The sequence below is a fragment of the Nilaparvata lugens genome, chromosome 13, assembly GCF_014356525.2.
Source record: "Nilaparvata lugens isolate BPH chromosome 13, ASM1435652v1, whole genome shotgun sequence".
NCBI classification, from domain to species: domain Eukaryota; kingdom Metazoa; phylum Arthropoda; class Insecta; order Hemiptera; family Delphacidae; genus Nilaparvata; species Nilaparvata lugens.
Genome location: NC_052516.1, coordinates 15799224 through 15822679, shown reverse-complemented (window position 1 = coordinate 15822679; position 23456 = coordinate 15799224). Strand labels below are relative to the sequence as shown.

Genomic DNA, 23456 nt, shown 5'->3' with positions numbered 1-23456 from the left:
TCACTTTGAATATTTCTCCCTGCACTTATGGAGAGTAATGCTGCTTATGACGCAACACACACTGATTGCAATTAGACACGACTCCTAAGCAACAATGTGAAGTATTGTGACTAAACGTGACTAGTCTTGTCTTGACTAACTGGTGTGTGCCTAGCCTTAGTCATTGCAATTAGACATGTCTTCATAAGCAACTATGTGATGTATTGGTCTGATCATGTCATGTCTTGTCTTGTCTTGACTAACTGTTGTGCGCCTAGCCTTAGAGAATTCTCTAATCTCTCTCTCTCTCACACTCTCTCTCTCTCTCTCTCTCGACAGGCGTCGCTCCTGTCTTTCAAGTTTACGTCACTCTTGCAAACTCAAACTCTCATTTCCTCTCCATAACTTTCTCACAATATTCCCCAAGGACAGAGAGAGAGAGAGAGAGAGAGAAACTTGAAAGACAGGAGCGACGCATGTGTATTGTGTAATTGATTGAAACTGCTAAGTGCAGAGCAGAGCCAAGATTAGTTGACAAAGACCATCAGCCACAATGTGGCCAAGATAAGCATCTTATCAGTGAAACATTTTGATTACCCTCTAGGTGTATAGGCATGCGCACAACAGAGCACCTAGTTGAAATTTTGACAAGATGCTGCACCACTTCTATGCAGGAGATAGACACAACTCAACTATAGTTAGATTCACAGTAAACTGTCGATATTTCTTATGAATTCTTCTTGAACTATTACTAGTAGTTCGGAGGACAGTGGAACTCGCTACACTCACTAACATCACTACTCACACACAAACACACATACAAATCGGATTTAGAGTATGATGATATATGCAATAAGATCGGTGGAGGACGCTGAGAAATAGAGGTTCTTTACACTTTTGAGCTAGGATGCACGGTTAAAGAGATAAATAAAATCTGGTGTGGCGCACTCACACAACTTCCCTTGCCGTTATGAAAATTATTTATCACCTGACGTTAGTGTTCCCGCGCATCTCAAGTCTACTATTCAAAGATCCAAGCCAGCTGGTGACAGGACTATAACGCTGGAGACACGCGAGGTCTGCTATCTCTTCATAGTGAATGATTTAATAGAATCAACAGTTTGCAATTGAATAATCACATTTTCACGAATTTCGAGTTTATTTTAAATTTTAGGTGAAAATGTCACTGAACATTAATTGTAGAGATTTTCATGATCAATCTTTTCCTTTTTGAATTTTTTGTTTAAATTGTATCTGAAGCCTGACAATTGGGAATCTAAAATCAAACTTTGCATAGATGGGGCGGAGCTCGTAGAATTTTTACATATATGAGACTTGTGGCAGTTGGTAGAGCTTATCAATGACTATTTTAGGTATGAATTTGATCAAAATCGAATTTCAAAAGTTAAAAAATGTTGAACATATGATACATGAAATAATACCGCTTTGAAGCGCTGAGAATAATGAAAATGAACCCAATTTGAACCTGATCCGATAAAGTATTGAAAAGTTAGGTTGAGTTTTAGGGTAAAATTTCCAAATAAAGGGCCGCCATCTTGAAACGGGGATGAATTTAAAAACTTCAAATATATACGTTTCTGCGCCTTGTTTCAAAGTACTTGTTTACCAAATATTATCCATATCGGTCCATAACTGCGGTACAAACAAACAGACAAACGCCGATTGACTTAAAACATAGTTGCTTATGAAGACATGTCTAAGGCTGGTCACACACCGATGAAGTCATGTCTAATTGCAATGACTAAGGCTAGGCACACACCAGTTAGTCAGACAAGACAAGACATAATCAGACCAATACATCACATAGTTGCTTATGAAGACATGTCTAAGGCTGGTCACACACCGATGAAGTCATGTCTAATTGCAATGACTAAGGCTAGGCACACACCAGTTAGTCAAGACAAGACAAGACATAATCAGACCAATACATCACATAGTTGCTTATGAAGACATGTCTAAGGCTGGTCACACACCGATGAAGTCATGTCTAATTGCAATGACTAAGGCTAAGCGCACACAAGTTAGTCAAGACAAGACAAGACATAATCAGACCAATACATCACATAGTTGCTTATGAAGACATGTCTAAGGCTGGTCACACACCGATGAAGTCATGTCTAATTGCAATGACTAAGGCTAGGCGCACACAAGTTAGTCAAGACAAGACAAGACATAATCAGACCAATACATCACATAGTTGCTTATGAAGACATGTCTAAGGCTGGTCACACACCGATGAAGTCATGTCTAATTGCAATGACTAAGGCTAGGCACACACCAGTTAGTCAAGACAAGACAAGACATAATCAGACCAATACATCACATAGTTGCTTATGAAGACATGTCTAAGGCTGGTCACACACCGATGAAGTCATGTCTAATTGCAATGACTAAGGCTAGGCACACACCAGTTAGTCAAGACAAGACAAGACATAATCAGACCAATACATCACATAGTTGCTTATGAAGACATGTCTAAGGCTGGTCACACACCGATGAAGTCATGTCTAATTGCAATGACTAAGGCTAGGCACACACCAGTTAGTCAAGACAAGACAAGACATAATCAGACCAATACATCACGTAGTTGCTTATGAAGACATGTCTAAGGCTGGTCAAAGACCGATGACGACATGTATAATTGCAATGACTAAGGCTAGGCACACACCAGTTAGTCAAGACAAGACTAGTCACGTTCAGTCACAATACTTCACATTGTTGCTTAGGAGTCGTGTCTAATTGCAATCAGTGTGTGTTGCGTCATAAGCAGCATTACTCTCCATAAGTGCAGGAGAAATATTCAAAGTGATCACGACCTAAACGTTTCTTAAAAGGTCGTGATCACTTTGAATATTTCTCCCTGCACTTATGGAGAGTAATGCTGCTTATGACGCAACACACACTGATTGCAATTAGACACGACTCCTAAGCAACAATGTGAAGTATTGTGACTGAACGTGACTAGTCTTGTCTTGACTAACTGGTGTGTGCTAGCCTTAGTCATTGCAATTATACATGTCGTCATCGGTCTTTGACCAGCCTTAGACATGTCTTCATAAGCAACTACGTGATGTATTGGTCTGATTATGTCTTGTCTTGTCTTGACTAACTGGTGTGTGCCTAGCCTTAGTCATTGCAATTAGACATGACTTCATCGTGTGTGACCAGCCTTAGACATGTCTTCATAAGCAACTATGTGATGTATTGGTCTGATTATGTCTTGTCTTGTCTTGACTAACTGTGTGTGCCTAGCCTTAGTCATTGCAATTAGACATGACTTCATCGGTGTGTGACCAGCTTAGACATGTCTTCATAAGCAACTATGTGATGTATTGGTCTGATTATGTCTTGTCTTGTCTTGACTAACTGGTGTGTGCCTAGCCTTAGTCATTGCAATTAGACATGACTTCATCGGTGTGTGACCAGCCTTAGACATGTCTTCATAGCAACTATGTGATGTATTGGTCTGATTATGTCTTGTCTTGTCTTGACTAACTTGTGTGCGCCTAGCCTTAGTCATTGCAATTAGACATGACTTCATCGGTGTGTGACCAGCCTTAGACATGTCTTCATAAGCAACTATGTGATGTATTGGTCTGATTATGTCTTGTCTTGTCTTGACTAACTTGTGTGCGCTTAGCCTTAGTCATTGCAATTAGACATGACTTCATCGGTGTGTGACCAGCCTTAGACATGTCTTCATAAGCAACTATGTGATGTATTGGTCTGATTATGTCTTGTCTTGTCTTGACTAACTGGTGTGTGCCTAGCCTTAGTCATTGCAATTAGACATGACTTCATCGGTGTGTGACCAGCCTTAGACATGTCTTCATAAGCAACTATGTGATGTATTGGTCTGATTATGTCTTGTCTTGTCTTGACTAACTGGTGTGTGCCTAGCCTAGAGAGAGAGAGAGAGAGAGAGAGAGAGAGAGAGAGAGAGAGAGAGAGAGAGAGAGAGAGAGAGAGAGAGAGTGAGTGAGAAACTTGAAAGACAGGAGCGACGCATGTGTAATTGATTGAAACTGCTAAGTGCAGAGCAGAGCTAAGATTAGTTGACAAAGACCATCAGCCAGCCATCAAATTGTGCCACAATGTGGCCAAGATAAGCATCTTATCAGTGAAACATTTTGATTACCCTCAAGGTGTGTTGTCATGCGCAGAACAGAGCACCTATAGTGAGGTCAACGTTATAATGGCAGAGAAGAAAAACGTTGCCAAGTCTCTCCATTTTGCCACTGAGTGTACACAGCTGTTACTCAATTAATCCCATTAAATTTGATCTAATAATAATTATCATTTCCTTCATTACATAATCAATTTAATGTCAAATTAATCAAGGAAATTTGTTTTCATAATTTGATTCGAAAATTTGCTTTTATAACTAAGATCAGATTTTTTATACAAACCTGAAATGGCGGCTAATTTAAAAAGCTGTGATACAACAATCTGAATTTCAAAACAACAGAAATTTAGTTATGTGGTAGGTATCCTATTCCAATTTCTTTTTATAATAATAGAAAAATATAAATCCTATTCAAAATAAGTAATTTCAATGTAAATAATTCTGAAATAACCTTTTAATATTATTTATACCGGTACGAGAAGGTCTAACCTATACGGGTAGGCTAACTGAAGCATGGATGAAGTCTAGGATGGTTAGTTATCAACTTTTAAAATGTCATTTCAGGTATTTTAATTTGTGTTTCTTATACGATAATGTCTAAAAATTATTTAATTGTTTCAAAAATACATTTTAAATCAATTATACGACTTGTTTACTCAAGTATTTCGACAGAATGAAGAAAAAATGGCGACTGATAATGAATTGTTTACTTTTGTACAGTCACTGTCTAAAGAATTTCTGGCAAACTGACAACATTGCAAAGATAGAGAGAGATACCGCTATGTGTTTTGTTGTATGATAGAAAAGGACAGCAACAGTATTGTCAATTGTACAACTATAACAACTATAACCATTATAACATGGACCTCACTATAGTTGAAATTTTGACAAGATGCTGCACCACTTCTATGCAGGAGATAGACACCAGACACCATGCAGTTAGATTCACAGCAAACTGTCGAAATTTCTTTTGAATTCTTCATTAACACTTAATTACTAGTAGTTCGAAGAACAGTGGAACTCGCTACACTCACTAACATCACTACTTTGGATTTAGAGTATGATGATATTGTATAAATGCAATAGGATCGGTGGAGGACGCTGAGAAATAGAGGTTCTTTACACTTTTGAGCTAGGATGCACGGTTAAAGAGATAGAAAATCTGAAACTTGAAATATGGGACTTGTGGGGCGGAATTATCTGTTCTAATTTTTTGAAATTTTAACATCTGATATTATATGAAAATAATAAGATCACCTTGGAGCGCGGAAGAATAAAGGTTCTCTATACTTTTGAGCTCGGAAGCACGGTTGAAAAGATAAATAAAATCTGGTGTGGCGCACTCACACAACTTCCCTTGCCGTTATGAAAATTATTTATCACCTGACGTTAGTGTTCCCGCGCATCTCAAGTCTACTATTCAAAGATCCAAGCCAGCTGGTGACAGGATTATCTACGCTGGAGACACACGAGGTCTGCTATCTCTTCATAGTGAATGATTTAATAGAATCAAAAGTTTGCAATTGAATAATCACATTTTCTCGAATTTCGAGCTTATTTTCAATTTTAGGTGAAAATGTTACTGAACATTAATTGTAGAGATTTTCATGCTCAATCTTTTCCTTTTCGAATTTTTTGTTTAAATTGTATCTGAATTGGGAATCTAAAATCAAACTTTGCATAGTTGGGGCGGAGCTCCTGGAATTTTTACATATATGAGACTTGTGGCAGTTGATAGAGCTTATCAATGACTATTTTAGGTATGAATTTGATCAAAATCGTTTGATCAAAATCGAATTTCAAAAGTTAAAAAATGTTGAACATATGTATGATACATGAAATAATACCGCTTTGAAGCGCTGAGAATAATGAAAATGAACCCAATTTGAACCTGATCCGATAAAGTATTGAAAAGTTAGGTTGAGTTTTAGGGTAAATTTTCCAAATAAAGGGCCGCCATCTTGAAACGGGGATGAATTTAAAAACTTCAAATATATACGTTTCTGCGCCTTGTTTCAAAGTACTTGTTTACCAAATATTATCCAAATCGGTCCATAACGGTCTGTAACTGTCATAATCGGTACAAACAAACAAACAAACAGACAAACGCCGATTGACTTAAAGCATAAAATTCGCTTCGCTCATTCAATTATATCAAATCATGTATTCAACACTGAAGCTTTCTTTATTTTTTACTAGCAGGTAACCCGTGCTTTGCACTGGGGAAAATATTGTGTTGTAAAATACAATCTTCTTATGCCACGAAACTAAAAATATCACTTCCTTATAACACTTCCTTTTTTCTGCCCAAACAGGTTTTTGTAACCTTTGGGATTATTTTCCATAATAATGATTTTTTGTAATATTCTTTATGGTATGATTGAATTGTGATTTTGTAGTTATCTTGTGATATTATTTCCGTAACTATGGTAATTTCATGTTCTGTATATTCTGTAAAAAATGGAAAATAAATTGATTTGATTTGAATATCCTCGGTAAATAAAGAATCTTAATGCAAAGCTTCAAGTTAAACAGTCCAGTAGTTCAGACGTGATGATGCGTCATTCGTGAATTTCCTATCCCGTACATGTATAAGCAATTTTTTTCCTTTTTATATTATTGATACAATACTGAAAATTCACCCAAATATTGAAATTTGACATCAAATATGCTTGTCGGAGAATGCTACAGATTGCAACAAATTAATTTGTTTACTTCTGACGTCACATACAACTTACAACGTGTATTCGTATTCGATTAAATTTTCGTGAAAGACTTGGATGCTCATTCAATGAGTTCTGAATAGTTCTACGTTGAATAGTTCAGAAGCTATTGTGTGTTTCTCGGGTCTGAGAAAACAATTGAGATATTTTTCCATCTATACATCCCGTTCGTGTATAAGCCAATTCTTTTCATTATAATATTATAGATTTTAACAAATACCTCATATCATTAACGATAATACTATCGAAATGATTGTGATACAAGAAAACATAAGGTTAACCTTGAGTAACTCCCCTTCCGATTTGTTATAAAATGACCAACATTGTTGATAACTTTGATAACATTAAAGTTGATCTTTGAAAGTCGATTTTTAGAGCTAAGCTGAAAAAATATCTGATAGGATTTTCCTTATATTCATTAGAAGAATTTTTACAGATTTGATTGTGATTAATTTCTTATTGACTGTTTTTGTGTGTTTTGTTATTTTATTATATTAAGGTGCGTACAGATATACGCGCCGCGAACATGAGCAATTTACTTTTAATCAGCTGATGCCAAGCTTTTTATATCTGTATCTTACCGTATCTGTAAAAATACAGATATAATCGGCTGATTAAAAGTGAATTGCTCATGGTCGCGGCGCGTATATCTGTACGCACCTTATGACGTCATTCAATGTATCTGTACATTTGTTGAATAATAAAGAAATCTGGTGTGGCGCACTCACACAACTTTCCTTGCCGTTATGAAAATTGATCATCTGACGCTAGTGTTCCCGCGCATCTCAAGTCTACTACTATTCAAAGATCTGAGCCAGCTGGTAATAATAATAATATCGAGTGACCTGGCTGGCTCAGGTCTGGTGTCAGAGTTTTCAGGTCGCAACTGATCAATTTCAGGGCCTCTGACATGACCTAACGACTGCTTTTTAGGCAGCCGGGACCGACGGCTTAACGTGTCCATCCGAAACACGGGAGTGGCCCTAGATAAATATCTTGCCCGGGCCGGGATTTGAACCCGGGCCTCTGAATCATCAAGCCAGCATCTGATCCACTCGACTACGGCCACTCCTAGCCAGCTGGTGACAGGACAATAACGCTGGGAACACACGACGTCTGCTATCTCTTCATAGTGAATGATTTAATGCAAAGACCTGAAAGATGCATAAACTCACATGCAGCGCTAGTGTCGTACTTGGAATTGAAATCCGCCATTGAGGGGGCAACCCATAAAATTATTACATACCAATGCCACCAATCTTTGTGATCTATAGTATTACAAATAAATAATATATAATATCTCTTTAAGGTCTTTGATTTAATGGAATCAACAGTTGTCAACAGTTTGCAATTGAAATAATCACATTTTCTCGAATTTCGAGCTTATTTTCAATTTTAGGTGAGAATGTTACTGAACATTTAATTGTAGAGATTTCCATGCTCAATCTTTTCCACTTGAATTTTTTTGTTTAAATTGTATCTGAAGCATGATAATTGGGAATCTAAAATCAAATTTTGCATACAGCTCCTGAAATTTTTACAGATATGGGACTTATGGCAGTTGATAGAGCTTATCAATGACTGATTTAGGTATGAATTTGATCAAAATCGTTGGAGCCTTTTTCGAGAAAATCGCAAAAAACCCGTTTTTGACAACATTTTTGCCATTTTAGCCGCCATCTTTAATTAAATTCGATCGAAATTGTTCGTGTCGGATGCTTATATTGTAAGGACCTCAAGTTCCAAATTTCAAGTCATTCCGTTAATTGGGAGATGAGATATCGTGTACACAGACACTCATACACACACACACACACACACACACACACACACACACACACACACACACACACACACATACAGACCAATACCCAAAAACCACTTTTTTGGACTCAGGGGACCTTGAAACGTATAGAAATTGGGGTACCTTAATTTTTTTCGGAAAGCATTACTTTCCTTACCTATGGTAATAGGACAAGGAAAGTAAAAATATTTGAATATAGGAAGAGAAATAATAAGGCCTTGTACTATTTTCCTCCCGAATTAAGGTAATATCTATTTATTTCTTTATTTATCTATGTATTCGATACAAACATAGAAAGGCTTCAAGACAAATTCCAGTACGAGCATTAATGACACATAAGTGTAACAGTAATATTAGACCTACATCTAAAAAAGCTAATTTTGACGGAATTCACTTTGGGGAGTATTTCCATGTCTCAAACCCTTCATCTATGTATAAATGTAGGCACCTCAACCTTGAAATATCTCGAAGAGCATTACCATGTTACAAAGTCTCAAAATATTTCAACATTTTAACTTAGGTTAGAATTCTCCTTGTAGAACAATCGTCATATAATCCTAATTTAAGGCTAATCATGTACTATATATGACCACAAATTGGACAAGAAGCTAGAAAATTCCATGAGGATTCAAGCGAGTGAATCCAGGCCTCTCAACTCTGGAATCCACCAATCTCTTGGATCTCAAAATTGTCAGGCAACTGTTGATTCCAGGATAAGTTACACGTGTGTATGATCTCAAGTGGTGTAATTGAATTAAGGAGGAGCTAGGGGTCGAAAAAGTGAGAATGTCTCAGATTAGAAAGGGTATTAAGGTTGTTTGAGAGGTGGTATATGTGTGTGTGTGTGTGTGTGTGTGTGTGTGTGTGTTTTTATGGTTCATGGATTTTGCTATAGTGAAATTCATTTTGAAGTGTGAGCATCGGTTGGGTTGCAAACGTTGGTGTTGAACTGTCATCATTCCTTGTAGATTACGTAGATAACTTCCAATTCAACCAATGCTGACATTTTGAAGGGAATCTGACTGAAGGGATGTGATACGTGGCCTGATTCAAGGAAGAAGCCAACCCTGAACTTAGCTGCTTTAAAAGCTCTTGACATTTGTTTATAGCCTTCGCTAAGTATTCTCTCCAGCTCTTCACTTCGAGGGTCGGGACCTTTTATTTATTTCTCATCCACTTCCTCTACTTCTACTTCTTCTTCTTCTTCTTCTTCTTCTTCTTCTTCTTCTTCTTCTTCTTCTTCTTCTTCCTCTTCCTCTTCATCGTCTTCCCCTTCCCATTCTTCTTCTTGTAGCTCAACCTGTTGTGTGATTTCCTCATCCTCCATATCTCTCAAGCTTTGCAATTTTCTTTTCGTTCGTTGTTCTTGCCGTGATTAATTTATGTTTACTCTTCTCCCTTCTTTCTTCTTTCTCCTACTCCCTCCTCTCCTTATTTGTCTTCTCCTTTCTTTCTATAATTAATTCACTCCTCTTCAACTCCTCAACACTCATCATTTTTTCTTTCATTGCTCTTTTTGTCCCTAATTCTTTTCCCTTATATCCTTTTTCTTCTGCTTTCTCTTCTCCTTTCTTTCTATAACTGATTCAATCCACGTCAACTTCTTCATCCTCATCATTTTACCCTATTATCCTCAATTCTTTCCTCTATTTTTTCTTCTTCCTTCTTGATTCCAATTAATTCCACTTCTAATCCTCCTCTAGTTGCCATGGAAAAATTTTAAGGTGATATCAAATTTTCTGCTCTAAATTCAATATTTTCTGAATTCGTCTTAGTGGTTTTGTGTTTTGTTTCGGTGTTTTAGACTTTTTAACATTAAAAAGAACTTCATTTCGAAGTGAAAAGTGTAAATTTAAAGTATTGTGCTCACTTTAACCTTAGTGTCCGGTTTCCCATTAGGGAACTTTGGACTATATACGGCGAGGTGGAACTACCCTTTGGGTCTCCCCAACATTCAAAGCCATACGTTAACAATAATAATAATACAATCATACTGTGCACAACATCAATTGTTAGAAGTTTTTTGAATATTCCTAAATAGAAAAAGGTGTCGTTTTGCTTAATAGCCAATGCCACCTTCATATCCATTAAAATGGAGACAAAACACACATAATAATAATTACCGTATTATTATTATTATTATTATTATTATTATAACAATAATAATGATAATTCTACTTCTCTCAAACTCATTAGATCGTACTCGTATAGTGAGATTCATGTTATATCGAGTCAGCACCTGATTGACATTGGTTTCACTGCACAAAACTGTTCCTTCCCTGAATTTTATTCATTTGCCAACTCAGTCCCGAAATATATAATTATCATCTAGATTATTATTTTCTTGATAAATAGAATATATTTGAGAGAGAATCGATCATTATTGATATCATAATTTCCACTGACTATAGAGTGAATTTTACTGTAGGAAATCACGACCAAGTTAACAAGTACAATTACAGATTTACATGTACTAATTAACATACCAGTATTGGAATTGATGATATGTCATCTATGTTCCAGTCTTTCAGAGCAAATCACTCCAGTGTTTTCTAGGGAAGATTTCTCAATCTAAAAAAAAAACTCCAAGCCGGAAACTTTTGATCACCAAGCAAGGTCTCGCTAAGTGAAGTGTTTGTGTTTCTTTTCTGGCTCAAAATTTTGCAAAATTACTCAAAAATTTCAATTTGTAGAGATTTGAGTGAAATATTTTTGTTTTTAATCAGTTTTTAAATATCAAAATTCAAAATTTTTAGTTTAGTCATTAGTTTTGAAGTGGAAATTGGACTTTTTGAAGTGAAAGTGAAATCTTAACCTTATTCTTTTTGAAACTTTTATTTGTAAAAATTTGGGAGAAGACAGTTTTGGGCTATGCCTGTTGTCTTCTCCCAATCATATTATATTTATTATAATTATGATCTGTAATGCCAATGGAATAAATAAAATAAATAATGAGGTGGATTGTGGCATTGTAATCATATTATAATGATTAAAATCAAAAGTTATGATACAATGATTTTATAGATTAGATATTGATATACGGTTATATGGTAGAATGGCTACTCCATCATATTATATTTTCAAATTTAATTAATTTATTGACAATAATTAATTACAAATTTTAATCAATTCATTCTATTTTTTTGTTCCAGGTGTCGACAGATATCCATAACCTCCTATCAGGCCAACACAGTTGGAACTCCACCTCTCATGCCAGACCAATTTATTGCAATATCTGTGGAGATGCTCTTTCTGGTAAGTTTCAATGCATGACAGATCATAAATTTCACAAAATATTTTATGTAATCGATAGATACAGGATGTATACAGGGGTCTTCAATAAAATAGAATTCATAAAGAAATTTGTTTGTAATATATTATTTCAACACATTTCTGGTTGGTCCGAATTCATTACGAAATTCAAAAAATTAAATTTTACAAAGCATTTCTTGTAATCCTAATAATACAGGAGTTTCAGTTATAGCATTCATAGATAATTTTTTTAAACTATTTCAACAATTCAGAACAAGTCATAGTTGTTGAGAGTTAGTGAGAGCCCTTTCACTAGTGCTATAATAGATTATTTTGTTTTTATGTTATTTCGAGTTTCTGTGAAATTGAAATCGAGTTAACGGTTCTCACTCTATTGAAAACTTCAAGTTTTTACTAATATTTCACATACGACGATATCTCAGTCGACATTTTTTGGCATTATAGTTGTACCTATTTTGTAAGGTACGAGTTATATTAAAATAAATACCTTACTATAATACTATCTGTAAATAGTTCTATGTATCTTAAAACCTAGAAATTATTGTACTTTATTATATACTCACGGAACTATATTATTCTGTATTGGTGAATTTCAAAATTTCAATTTTATTTTAACTATTTTCAACAGATTGTTGCTATTATCTTCAAATTGTCTAACCTTCTTGTCAACTCAACTTTTAAACCAAGCTCTAAATTTGTAGTTTTTTGTATTTGATGATCACTTATAATTTTTGTCCAAATCCTCCCTTTTCAAAATTGATTAGTTCTTAATTTGTTATCCTATTTATTTGTTATTCTTATGAGTTTGTTTATTATTAGTAAAATCAATTATTTTGTTGAAATTGAGCAGTAAAATCAAATCCCAATTAAAGCATTATTATCTGTTAGCCATCCAGACCACAACTGAAGATGAAGGAAACCTTTTTAAAAAAATTGTTCGCGCCTTTTCAAACTTCGAAATTGTGAGAATAATCAAATTGTATGAACGCTCTTGGAAATCGCATTTGGATGAAATCGGTGAGAACGTTGGTTGGTCTTTCCAACAATTAAATTCAATCCATGGTTTATCAAATCATTCATATCAGTCTGCTATTGATAGGCTACACCGGTCATGGGTTCAATTTTCATTCAATTATTCCATCATTCATACCTCATAACTCATGCACAAGTCATAGACTTATGTCTACTAATAGCATAAGTAGATATCCCATGGCATAGGGCGTTTATGTCGCAACTTTTACTGTTATCTCAAGCCGATAGCCCACGTAGTTCTTTCCCGTGAAGCTTTATGACGCTGGTAGTCTCTCATATTGTGCCGTTCATACACTCTTACCGGTCAAAACAGTAAAAATCAACAATAATCGACAGTAATCGGCTTGAGATAACAGTAAAAGTTGCGACATAAACTCCCTATACCATGGGATATCTACTTACGCTATTGTTTCTCTATGGTATCACATAAAAAATTGCTTTTTCTATTGGCAGATCGTGGTGAAGGTTCAATTACAGTAGCTACAATGTGAAATAGAAATACATTTCATGGTTGGAGATTTCTTCATGTTCTTGTCTAGATTTCAGCAAGCTTAAAGTTTTTGATTGTATTGAGTTTTGTGATTTTATTTTGGGTATTATCGGAAATTTATACGTACTAATTATATAGGTTTAATTTGAGTTGATTTGATTCTTATTAGTTAATTGAAATAGATAGCTCTCAGTTCCTAAGGTTATGAATTAGAACGAACAATTAGGTTATGAGCATGGACGAAAACACAAACAATCTTGATTTAGCCCACAAAGTGACTACTCATTCCAATAATTGTTTTTTGAAATTTCTTCTGTTTTTTCTTTCAAAAAAAACTATATAATATTCTAGAGTGAACCAAGTATAGTAGCTTGTTTCAAGCTACTATACTAGGTGGAACACAAGTAATGCAAAATAAGACAATGTTCTCCTTCGAGGTTTTCATCCTAACTCGAACTATTGGTGAATTACTAAACTCTATGGTTCACTTTTATAATAGTACTCCTACAACTCACTTGTTGAGTCTGGACGCGTTTCAGGCCACTGGACCCTATCTTCAGCAGGCAATACTCAATTGCCTTAATACCTTACTCAATCAAGGTATTCAATAAGGTATTCAAGGTATTCTTGTATTGCGGTTGTAATAGAACTACATAATTGTTATTATTTGTCATGAATTTTCACAATGAATAGATAAATTGTTGACGACGGTGAAAATTCATGACAAGTAAAATTATGGAAAAATGAGAGGCTCTAGTCAGTCGGTTACGAGGACGGGACCTGGAGCTATCTACTGCAGATAATCGGGCCCGGCTCTACCCTTCTTTTCCGAGACACCATTTTCCTGGTTCAGTGAGTTCAGTGAGCTAATATTATCAATTTTATTAATATATATTATTCTTCTTTTTATTGAAGGCAAATCCTGTAATTATTCTATTGTTTGTTTAAAAAGTTTTCTCAATATTATTTTTATTTAAGTTTCCAGTTTCATTTTGAGTTACAATTTGATTAAATCGATTACTTAGTTCTCCAAAATATAACTGTTTTGTTTATTATTTTAAAATATAGTTCCTTTCTCATGAGTTATAGAGTTAGATCAATTTAACCTCTCGCAAGCCAAGCGATTCCCCTATTATAAATTGTTACCATAATGTCTAGGGTTGTTCTCACAACCTTATAATACCATCACAATACCATACATAATATAACCCCAATATATTCATATTTAAATACCCCATTACATGGTGTTGGGCGTCGTTCTCATGAGAAAGAGTTTATTAATTGACAAGATTAGCCTTCAAATTATCTATTGACATTTTCATTTCAGGTCATTATCATAATTATTATATTCTGTGTTTGATCTCGTATAATTATGTCCTCTATTCTCTCAACGTACAGGGTAAATATGATAATTGTTATTATTGTTATATTGAGATGAGTAGCTCTAGTTCTAGTGACTCTGAACAATCACCTAGTGAATTCGAGGTTTCATTATTACGTTTACCTATTGATTTAAAAGTAAAATCTCTGGATAAATCAGAATTATTAGAGCTAGGCAAACAGTTAGGTATTCACATCCCTCAATCTGTTAATATTGAATACTTGAGATTCGCTGTTGACTTGGCAAAAAAAGTTTGTATTTATGTGGACCACGATTCAGGAGCTAGAGATGCTCTAAGTCGATTACTTAAGTTAGGGTCCCTGTCTCAACGCGATCGTATTATCTTCCCTATGTTAGCCGATTACGAGCGAATAGTAGGCAAGCTAGGCAGAAATCAAGAACACATCTACGACACAGTAGCTCCCGATAACTTAGCAAATATCCTAATTCCAGAAAATAATATGGCAGGGAATGATAAAAGACCCTTTGCGAAACCCGAAAGCTATGGGGGTACAAAGAGTGAAGACTTCAACGAGTGGTTGAAAACCTTCAATAGGGCAGCAAAAATAAATAAGTGGGATGAGGATGATAAAATCTTGTATTTACCCCTCTACCTCAAGAAAACAGCATTGGCAATTTTCGACATATTTTCGGATAAAAATGAAAACGCGACATTTCTTGATGCAGTAGGCCACTTAAAAAGTAAACTTGTAGACCCTGTTCATGAAGAGACAACCAGACAAAAACTCGAAAACAGAAACAAATTAACAACAGAAACATACACAGAATACACAGCAGATATATTAAAACTTTGTCACATTCTTGAGCCTCAAATGTCAGAGAAAAGAATAGTAGGATATGTTTTGAGAGGCTTAGACGTAGGAGCATTGCAACATGTTGCTTTCATGGACAATGCATCAGTTGAAGATTTAGAGAAAAATCTCGCCAAATATGAAAGATCTCGCTTCCTTCTAGACAAAAAGTTAGGAATGCATAATGCTTCAATCGAACAGCCTGTCCAAAAAATAAATGTAGTAGATACTTTAGAGAAGAAATTGAACGATCTGAGTATTGTGGTGAAAAATTTGAGTAGAAATGTAGGTCAATCACAAAATCCCAATCCTAATAGACAGTTTGGAAATAGGAGCGGAAACTTTTCCCCACACGAAACAAATCAGAACAACTTCCAAAGACAACCTTATTCAAACAATAATAATTACAATGATCGCGACAGAAACACACAATCACATAATCCTAATCCTAATAGACAGTTTGGAAATAGGAGCGGAAACGTCTTCCCACACAAAACAAATCAGAACAATTTCCAAAGACAACCTTATACAAACAATAATTACACACAATCAACATCAGTCAATTACAGGACACCAATCAACCTAATAGGACTAGATTCTGTACATACTGTAAGAGGAATAATCACTGGAAAGACGATTGTTTTTTCTTATCAAAAAACTCGAATACAGGATCCCGAGCCTAGACGAATCGGATATGAACTTGGGATCCGGATTTGAAAAACAAAGCGCTGAATTTCCATTTGATAATTATTCTCCAAATTCAATTGATAAAGAAGAAATCACATGTAATATAATATCTTCTGTATCAATGAAAGATGAACAATCCAAAGCGATAGAATTTGTCAGGCAGTTTTTTCTCAATGCCAATAATAATCAGTTATACTCAAATGAAAGTGAAATTAATTGCTCTAACGAAATAGAAAGTGAAACCAACTTCAAACAGCTATTGTCTTCCGAAATGCATGCTCAGCACGAACTTGGAATGAATGGATCATTGACTAAAGAGAGAAGAATTCAAGTCCCAGTACTTACTATTAATGGAAAATTCAAAGGAAAAGATGTATCAATTACCATTGACACCGGTACGAACGTAAACATAGTTCAAAAAAATCTTTTAAGTAGCGATGATCTAAAACATTTGAAAAATAGTAGTATTGCTTTATCGGTAGCTAATGGTTCATTAATGCCGATCACAGGAATGATCTCGAGTGAAATTCAAATACATGACAGGAAATTCGAAGTAAATTTAGTAATTTCTGAAGACTTACAGGCCGATATTATTGTTGGAAATTCCTTCTTCTCAAAATATAAAATGAAATTAGATTATGAGAATAACATCATTTCAATGACCGATAATGGTAAAATAGTCGAATTAGACATGGATAAAGAGTGGATTTGTACATTAAATAGATTACACAACGATTCTGAAACAAATATTACAAAAGAAGTCTGCATACCCAATCCCGTAAATTTCGTCAAATGTGCTCTTGAAACAATAATCCCCGCTCAAAAAGACGTGAATGTCAAAGTCAATCTAACACAAAAATTGCTCAAAGTATCCCATTTTACTCCAAATGAATCGTTATTACATAATAAAAAATTGCATGTGCTTTGGAATGAGGATGATTTTGAAACAAACATGAGTGAAATTAGAATTTTGAATCTAGGAAGGCAAGATATAAGATTGTTGCATGAAACTATTATTGGTGAAATTGAAGGAGAAGTTTGTAATTACGACGAATCTGTTTCATTAGTAGACTCTGTTCTATTCGATGGAGGGGGTTGTGAAATAGATATTAATAAAGATCTTACACCAGAGCAAAATTCCAAAGCGAAAAGACTCATCAATAAATACAAACACCTATTTTCAACAAACGAAATTGATTTCGAGGAAGCGAAATTACCCGAATACAAGTTCAAACTTACAGATTACACACCCATTGCTAAGTCACCGTACAGATTACCTATCGCTCAAAGAACAGAAATAGACAGACAAGTAGAGTTATTGATAAAAGCAGGAATAGTTTGTGAAACCCAGAGTCATTATGCTTCTCCCGCATTTTTAGTTACTAAAAAAGACGGTGGATTCAGATTGGTTGTAGACTATAAAATGTTGAACGAGAAAATATTACCGGATAGATATCCCCTTCCCCTTCTTCAAACAATTTTTGATTCTCTTGACAATTCGGATTACTTTTCCACCCTAGATATCAGACAAGCATTTTTCCAACAGCCATTACACGAAGATTGTCGAAAATATGTAGCATTTGCAACTCATAAAGGGCTGTACACGTTCAAAAGACTACCTTTTGGTCTTAGAACATCTCCAAATGCTTTCCAACGAGCAATCAACCAAGTATTCAATGATTATTTGTATAGAGGAGTTTTGATTTACTTGGACGATATCATTAGCTATGGAGAATCATTTGATAAGCAATATCAACAGCTCGAGAAAACCTTGAAAAGATTGCAAGACGTAGGACTAAAATTGAATACATCTAAATGTCACTTCTTCTACCGAAAAATTAAAGTACTTGGACACACTGTCTCAAAGGAAGGGATACAACCCGCTTCCGAAACCTTGGAAGCTATCGAAAAATACCCTATACCCAAAACTGTCAAAGATGTCAGAGCATTTCTTGGTCTTAGTGGATTTTACCGAAAATTCATTCAAAACTACGCTATAATTGCAAGACCCTTAACAAATCTGATATCTAAAAATAACGAGAATAAACCAATCACTTGGGAAGAAGATCAGCAGAACGCATTCTCGGAAATAAAAAGCAAACTTTTATCACAACCCGTACTTCATCATTTTAATAATGATAAGGAGGTAGTGGTACACACAGATGCTTCTCGAGTTGGAATAGGGGGCATTATCTCGCAGCCTGATGACAATGGAAAATTACATCCAGTAGCTTTTGTTTCCAGAAAACTGACAAAACATGAAGAAAATTGGGCAGTAGGAGAGATTGAACTTCTATCAATAGTGTATTGTGTAAATTATTTCAGACAATACTTAATTGGCCGATTGTTTACAATCTACACAGATCATGCTAGTTTGCAATACTATAAAACTTGGAAAAACCCCAGTATTCGAGTCAGTAAGTTACTTATGAAATTAACGGAGTTCACGTTCGATTTGAAATATAAACCAGGAGCCCAAATGCACGTACCTGATGCCCTGAGTAGATATCCACTAGAGAAGGATATAACTGATCTCACAAAGGACGAAAACTACAATATATTCGAAATAGAAGAAATAGACATAAAGACTTTACAGAAAAATGATGAGAGTATAAGAAAAATATATGATGCAATACGAAACCCTAATCATAGTGATACAGCTACGATTAGAAAGGCGAGAAAATACACGATCGAAAAAGACATTGTCTATCTGAAGAAATTTGATGGGCATACCAATCAATTGAAACTTCTCGTACCCCGATCTCTTATCAATAAAATCCTTGAAACATTCCATGATGATTCCTTAACAGGTGGACATACCGGCATTTATAAAACCCATGAGAAAATATCATCGAAATATTATTGGGAAAATATGTATGAAAACATTGCGAATTATGTAAGATCATGTAAAAATTGCCAAGAGAGAAAAACCCCTACTACGAAGCCTCAAGGTTTCTTATCACCCATCAAGTGTGATAGTAAGCCTTTCTCAAGTATCATGATGGACTACATCGGTCCGTTAGAGAGCTCAATGGGCTATTCATACATTCTAACGATTGTTGACTTAACGACCCGATATATTTTAGCTGAACCTTGTAAACACGCCGACGCAAATAATACCACTAAATGCTTATGGAAATTAATATACCGATTTGGCGTTCCAAAAGAATTCGATCCGATAGAGGTACACATTTTGTAAATAAAAAAGTCGATGACCTTATGGTTGAGCTTGGAATCAAACACATATTAGGATCATCAAGTCACCACCAAAGTCAAGGTCTGGCCGAAAGAGCCAACCGGACAATTCAAGAGATGCTAACAGCTTACGTAGCCGATAATAGGAATTTGTGGGTACAAATGCTGCCGAAAGTTTTATTCGCATACAATACTTCGAAACAATGCTCTTTGAAATATACACCTTTTTTCTTATTGCACGGTTTTGAAGCCACTACTCCTTTAGATTTGAAAATCTTTCCCGAAAATGACGACGTCACTTATCATTTAGACGCGAGATTAGCAAATCTTAAAGAAGTGCGAGAACAGATACCATCAATCTTATCAGATGCACAAGAAAAACAGAAATACTATTACGATAGGAATAGAACAGATTGCATTTTTGAACCAGGAGATTTAGTTATGGTCCACGATCCTGATGTAAGACAAGGACAGTCTAGGAAATTAGTCAAAAAATATTCAGGCCCATATGAAGTAGTAAAGAAAGTAACAGATGAAGTCTATGAGATATTTTTTCCGCTACGAGGTACTTATAAAAATGTAGCTTTTCATGTAGATAAATTGAAAAAATATTTCATACGAGATCCCATCAATTAAGTGTTTATTGTTCTATTGTCTAACTGTATTCTTTATTCCAGCACTTTTCTTTATGCTAGCAATTATACCTCGCTCATCCTAAATCTTTGCCTTTCATTAATTTAAAAGACAATTGATGAGAAGAAATCGAGATGAAACATTCATGTAATTTATTTATTTTCCAAATCATTGAAAAACAATATCATGCTTACAACTGAATTTTTAGAGAATTTTGTTTGCGAGATCAGTATTGACTTGTGAAGCGATCAAATCCATTTTCTCACGACTAAATATCGAGATGATTCTCAAATCACAATAGTATGCAGTTTTCAATCAATCAATTAATTAATTGGATTTCTACTTCGATGAAACAATGAAATATAATTGAGCTCTGATAGACAATTTTACTAGACATTCTAACGATGATTCATTATTAAAAGATGTGAATTGTTCTCACGTTTTTGTTTATGAATGAATGCTATTTGAAAATCATCAAATACGATTTATGCTTGAATATTATTTTCTTGACTCGTATGTAATAAAATGTTTCTCTTTTTCAGAAACGGATGATTCTTGATATAATAATTTATTTATTTATAAGATTATTTATGTGAAAACGTATATTTTAATAACAATATTATCTGTATTGATGTTAATGAAATAATCAATTCCAGTAAGTGATTACGATTGGAATATAAGAAATAGCTATTATTTGACCATTTACATAATCTATTTGTAGGGTTTTTGGGGATTTTACTAGTAATTATTGTTTATAAAATTGATATCTTATACGAACTGTTCATTGATAGATTAATATAGAGTACTAACTGATATAATATTTTTAAAATGAATACCATAATACTTTGTTCCTTAGCATTTGTAGAAATATGTTGTACGGTATTGTCTCAAGAAATTTCTCTTTTTCACGGAGCTCTATTTAAAGAAATTCACAATGTAGTATTTTACGAGTCCACAGTTCCAATAACATTCAGTATTCCTAGGTCAAATCCTTTATTTGTTATGAGGAACCTTCTGAGTACTCCTTTAAAAATTGACTCATGTCCTTTCCCTTCCTCATCGGAGTGTGCAGTATTTGATCAGATTCATCGAACGGAGCTGCAACTTCTACAACTACAAGACGGCATTTACATTGGCAGCGATGACGACAACACTCCAGCTGAGAGCGAAAATCGACTACCACGCCGCGAACGCTCTATCGATACGATCGGGGCGGTCCTAAACTGGTGTTGCGGAGTAGCTACCGACGAAGAATTGGGCGCATACGTGAAAACCGAAACCGACATCACTTCTCATCTCAGTAATCTTCAAGACTTCGTTCACGCTGAACATGTCGAATTGATAGACAACACACGCAAGATGAACGGCATGGCAGAGAACGTGAAGAAAGTATTGAACAACATGAAGCATGACCTTATTCTTTGGCAAGAATCATTCACCCAACAGAATAAGTTTCAGAAAGGGAATACTACAACCGATGTACTGAAAACACAACTGAGGACTACTATTTTCATGTATATGATGACTCTATCTAACAACTACAATGAAATCGACATGAGATGCTACAATCAACAACTTTCTCATCACGTCATTTCAAAAGAAGACCTAAACAATCGACTTCAAGAACTCGAAAAGAAAATAAACAAGAGAAACTTCACCATATCAACAAAAGACAACGATAAAATTCGAAACTTGAAACTAACATCCTGCAGAAAATCCGACAACGAACTATTGGTTACCCTCAAAATACCAATAAAGAAGAAAAATTCAACTATTTCATTATTCCACCTGCAATCTATCCCGCTTCATTGGAATGGTCATACCTGCCGTTTGACCTCCCAACATCACCTGATACTTAGAGAAGAAAATAAACTGCAAATCCTGTCAGATGACGAAGAAGACGATTGCCAGTTCAAGCAGAAAGGCCTCTGCTTGATTCCGAGGAAAAAGATGTCGAACTCCGCCACCCAAGCCACTTGTCTCCACCTTCTAACATCAGAAGCAGACGTATCGGAGCTACGAGAAGTCTGCAAATTTGATTGTAAAGCAACTGACAATCAAACCCTAATCACTCGCCTACGAGAAGACACCTTCCTATTCCACAACACCGGCAAAAAGACGACAATTCGCTGTAAAAACTCAACAACTGAGGTCCCAAGCAACAGTCCAGGAACCCTATCACTCCACATCCCTTGCAACTGCGAACTTCAAGACGACAACGGCGACGAACTGATAAGCACTCTTTATCCTTGCGACTCCCGTTCCCATCCTTCTCCAGCTATTAATAACTTAATTCCTCACATGTGGACAAATTTATCTAAATTGAGCATCCCAATTTTTAAACATGAGACTCTGCCTCAGTACTTAAACCTTTCGGAAATCTTAAATGAAAATTGGCACTTGAATTTTTTAAAATTTGAAGAGCATAACTCATTCTCAGAAGACATTTTTCATCATGTTGAAATGCCAAATAACTTTGATTTGTTAGGGGTGAACAATAAACTGATCATTTATATTATTATTGTCTGGCAAACACTGATAACTGTTATATTCTTGTATTTATGTCTTCAAAATTATATTAAGAAGAAAGCAAATCAACTGAGAGTCCCGAAACGTACTCCAATTGTGGACTACCCACAGGAGCTTTAAGAATATATTGTGTTTTAGTAAAGTAGTATGTAATGAAATCATTAAAATAATGGGTTAGGATATAGGAAACTATGCAAATAATAATTACTTATTCACTATTATTGTATCCATTTACTCTTTTATGCTATCGATTCAAATATTTTCCCAGATTAGAAGATAAACTATTTCAATTATTATTATTATTCTTATTTTCAAGGTCCACAATATTATTTTGCTTACTCGAATACTATTCGGACTTGATGTTTAATTTTTGCATTATGATTCAATTTTATTACTTTCGTAGATTTTGTAGGTTTAATTTTATTCATCAATATAATTGAAATTTTTTCCATTCAATTCTTATTCAGATATGAATGTATTGAATTGTTGATTTGAAGTTGATTGATGTGTTAGGCTAAGTTTGATTTTTTATGAATTAGTTCACTATAATGTAATTTATATCACTTGCATTTAGCTTATGAATTGGCACTCACATAGATTTAAGGTATTCATTGAAAGTTATGTTACATATAAATATCCAATTAGAATAATATTGTGAATAATAATAATAATTTTAGCTTGCGGTAATTTTGACTTTAATTTTTGAAATATTATTGAAATGTGTAAAAATTAACTTAGAGAGATGCCGTTTTTTCGATAACTTCGGGTCGA

General features: G+C 34.8%; 1 protein-coding gene across 8 annotated transcripts in view; it reads left to right on the top strand.

Annotated features, from left to right (window-relative positions):
• Positions 1–23456, top strand: part of LOC111052380 (diacylglycerol kinase eta) — a 260041-nt gene that overhangs the window by 145284 nt on the left and 91301 nt on the right. For 5 of the 8 annotated variants that reach the window (XM_039439900.1, XM_039439902.1, XM_039439901.1 and 2 more), the window contains 2 exons: positions 11806–11908; positions 12815–12943. In XM_039439900.1, the coding sequence (XP_039295834.1) occupies positions 11806–11908; positions 12815–12943 (232 nt within the window). The remainder of the gene's footprint in view (positions 1–11805; positions 11909–12814; positions 12944–23456) is intronic. The other 3 variants (XM_039439906.1, XM_039439907.1, XM_039439904.1) reach the window with 1 other exon arrangement.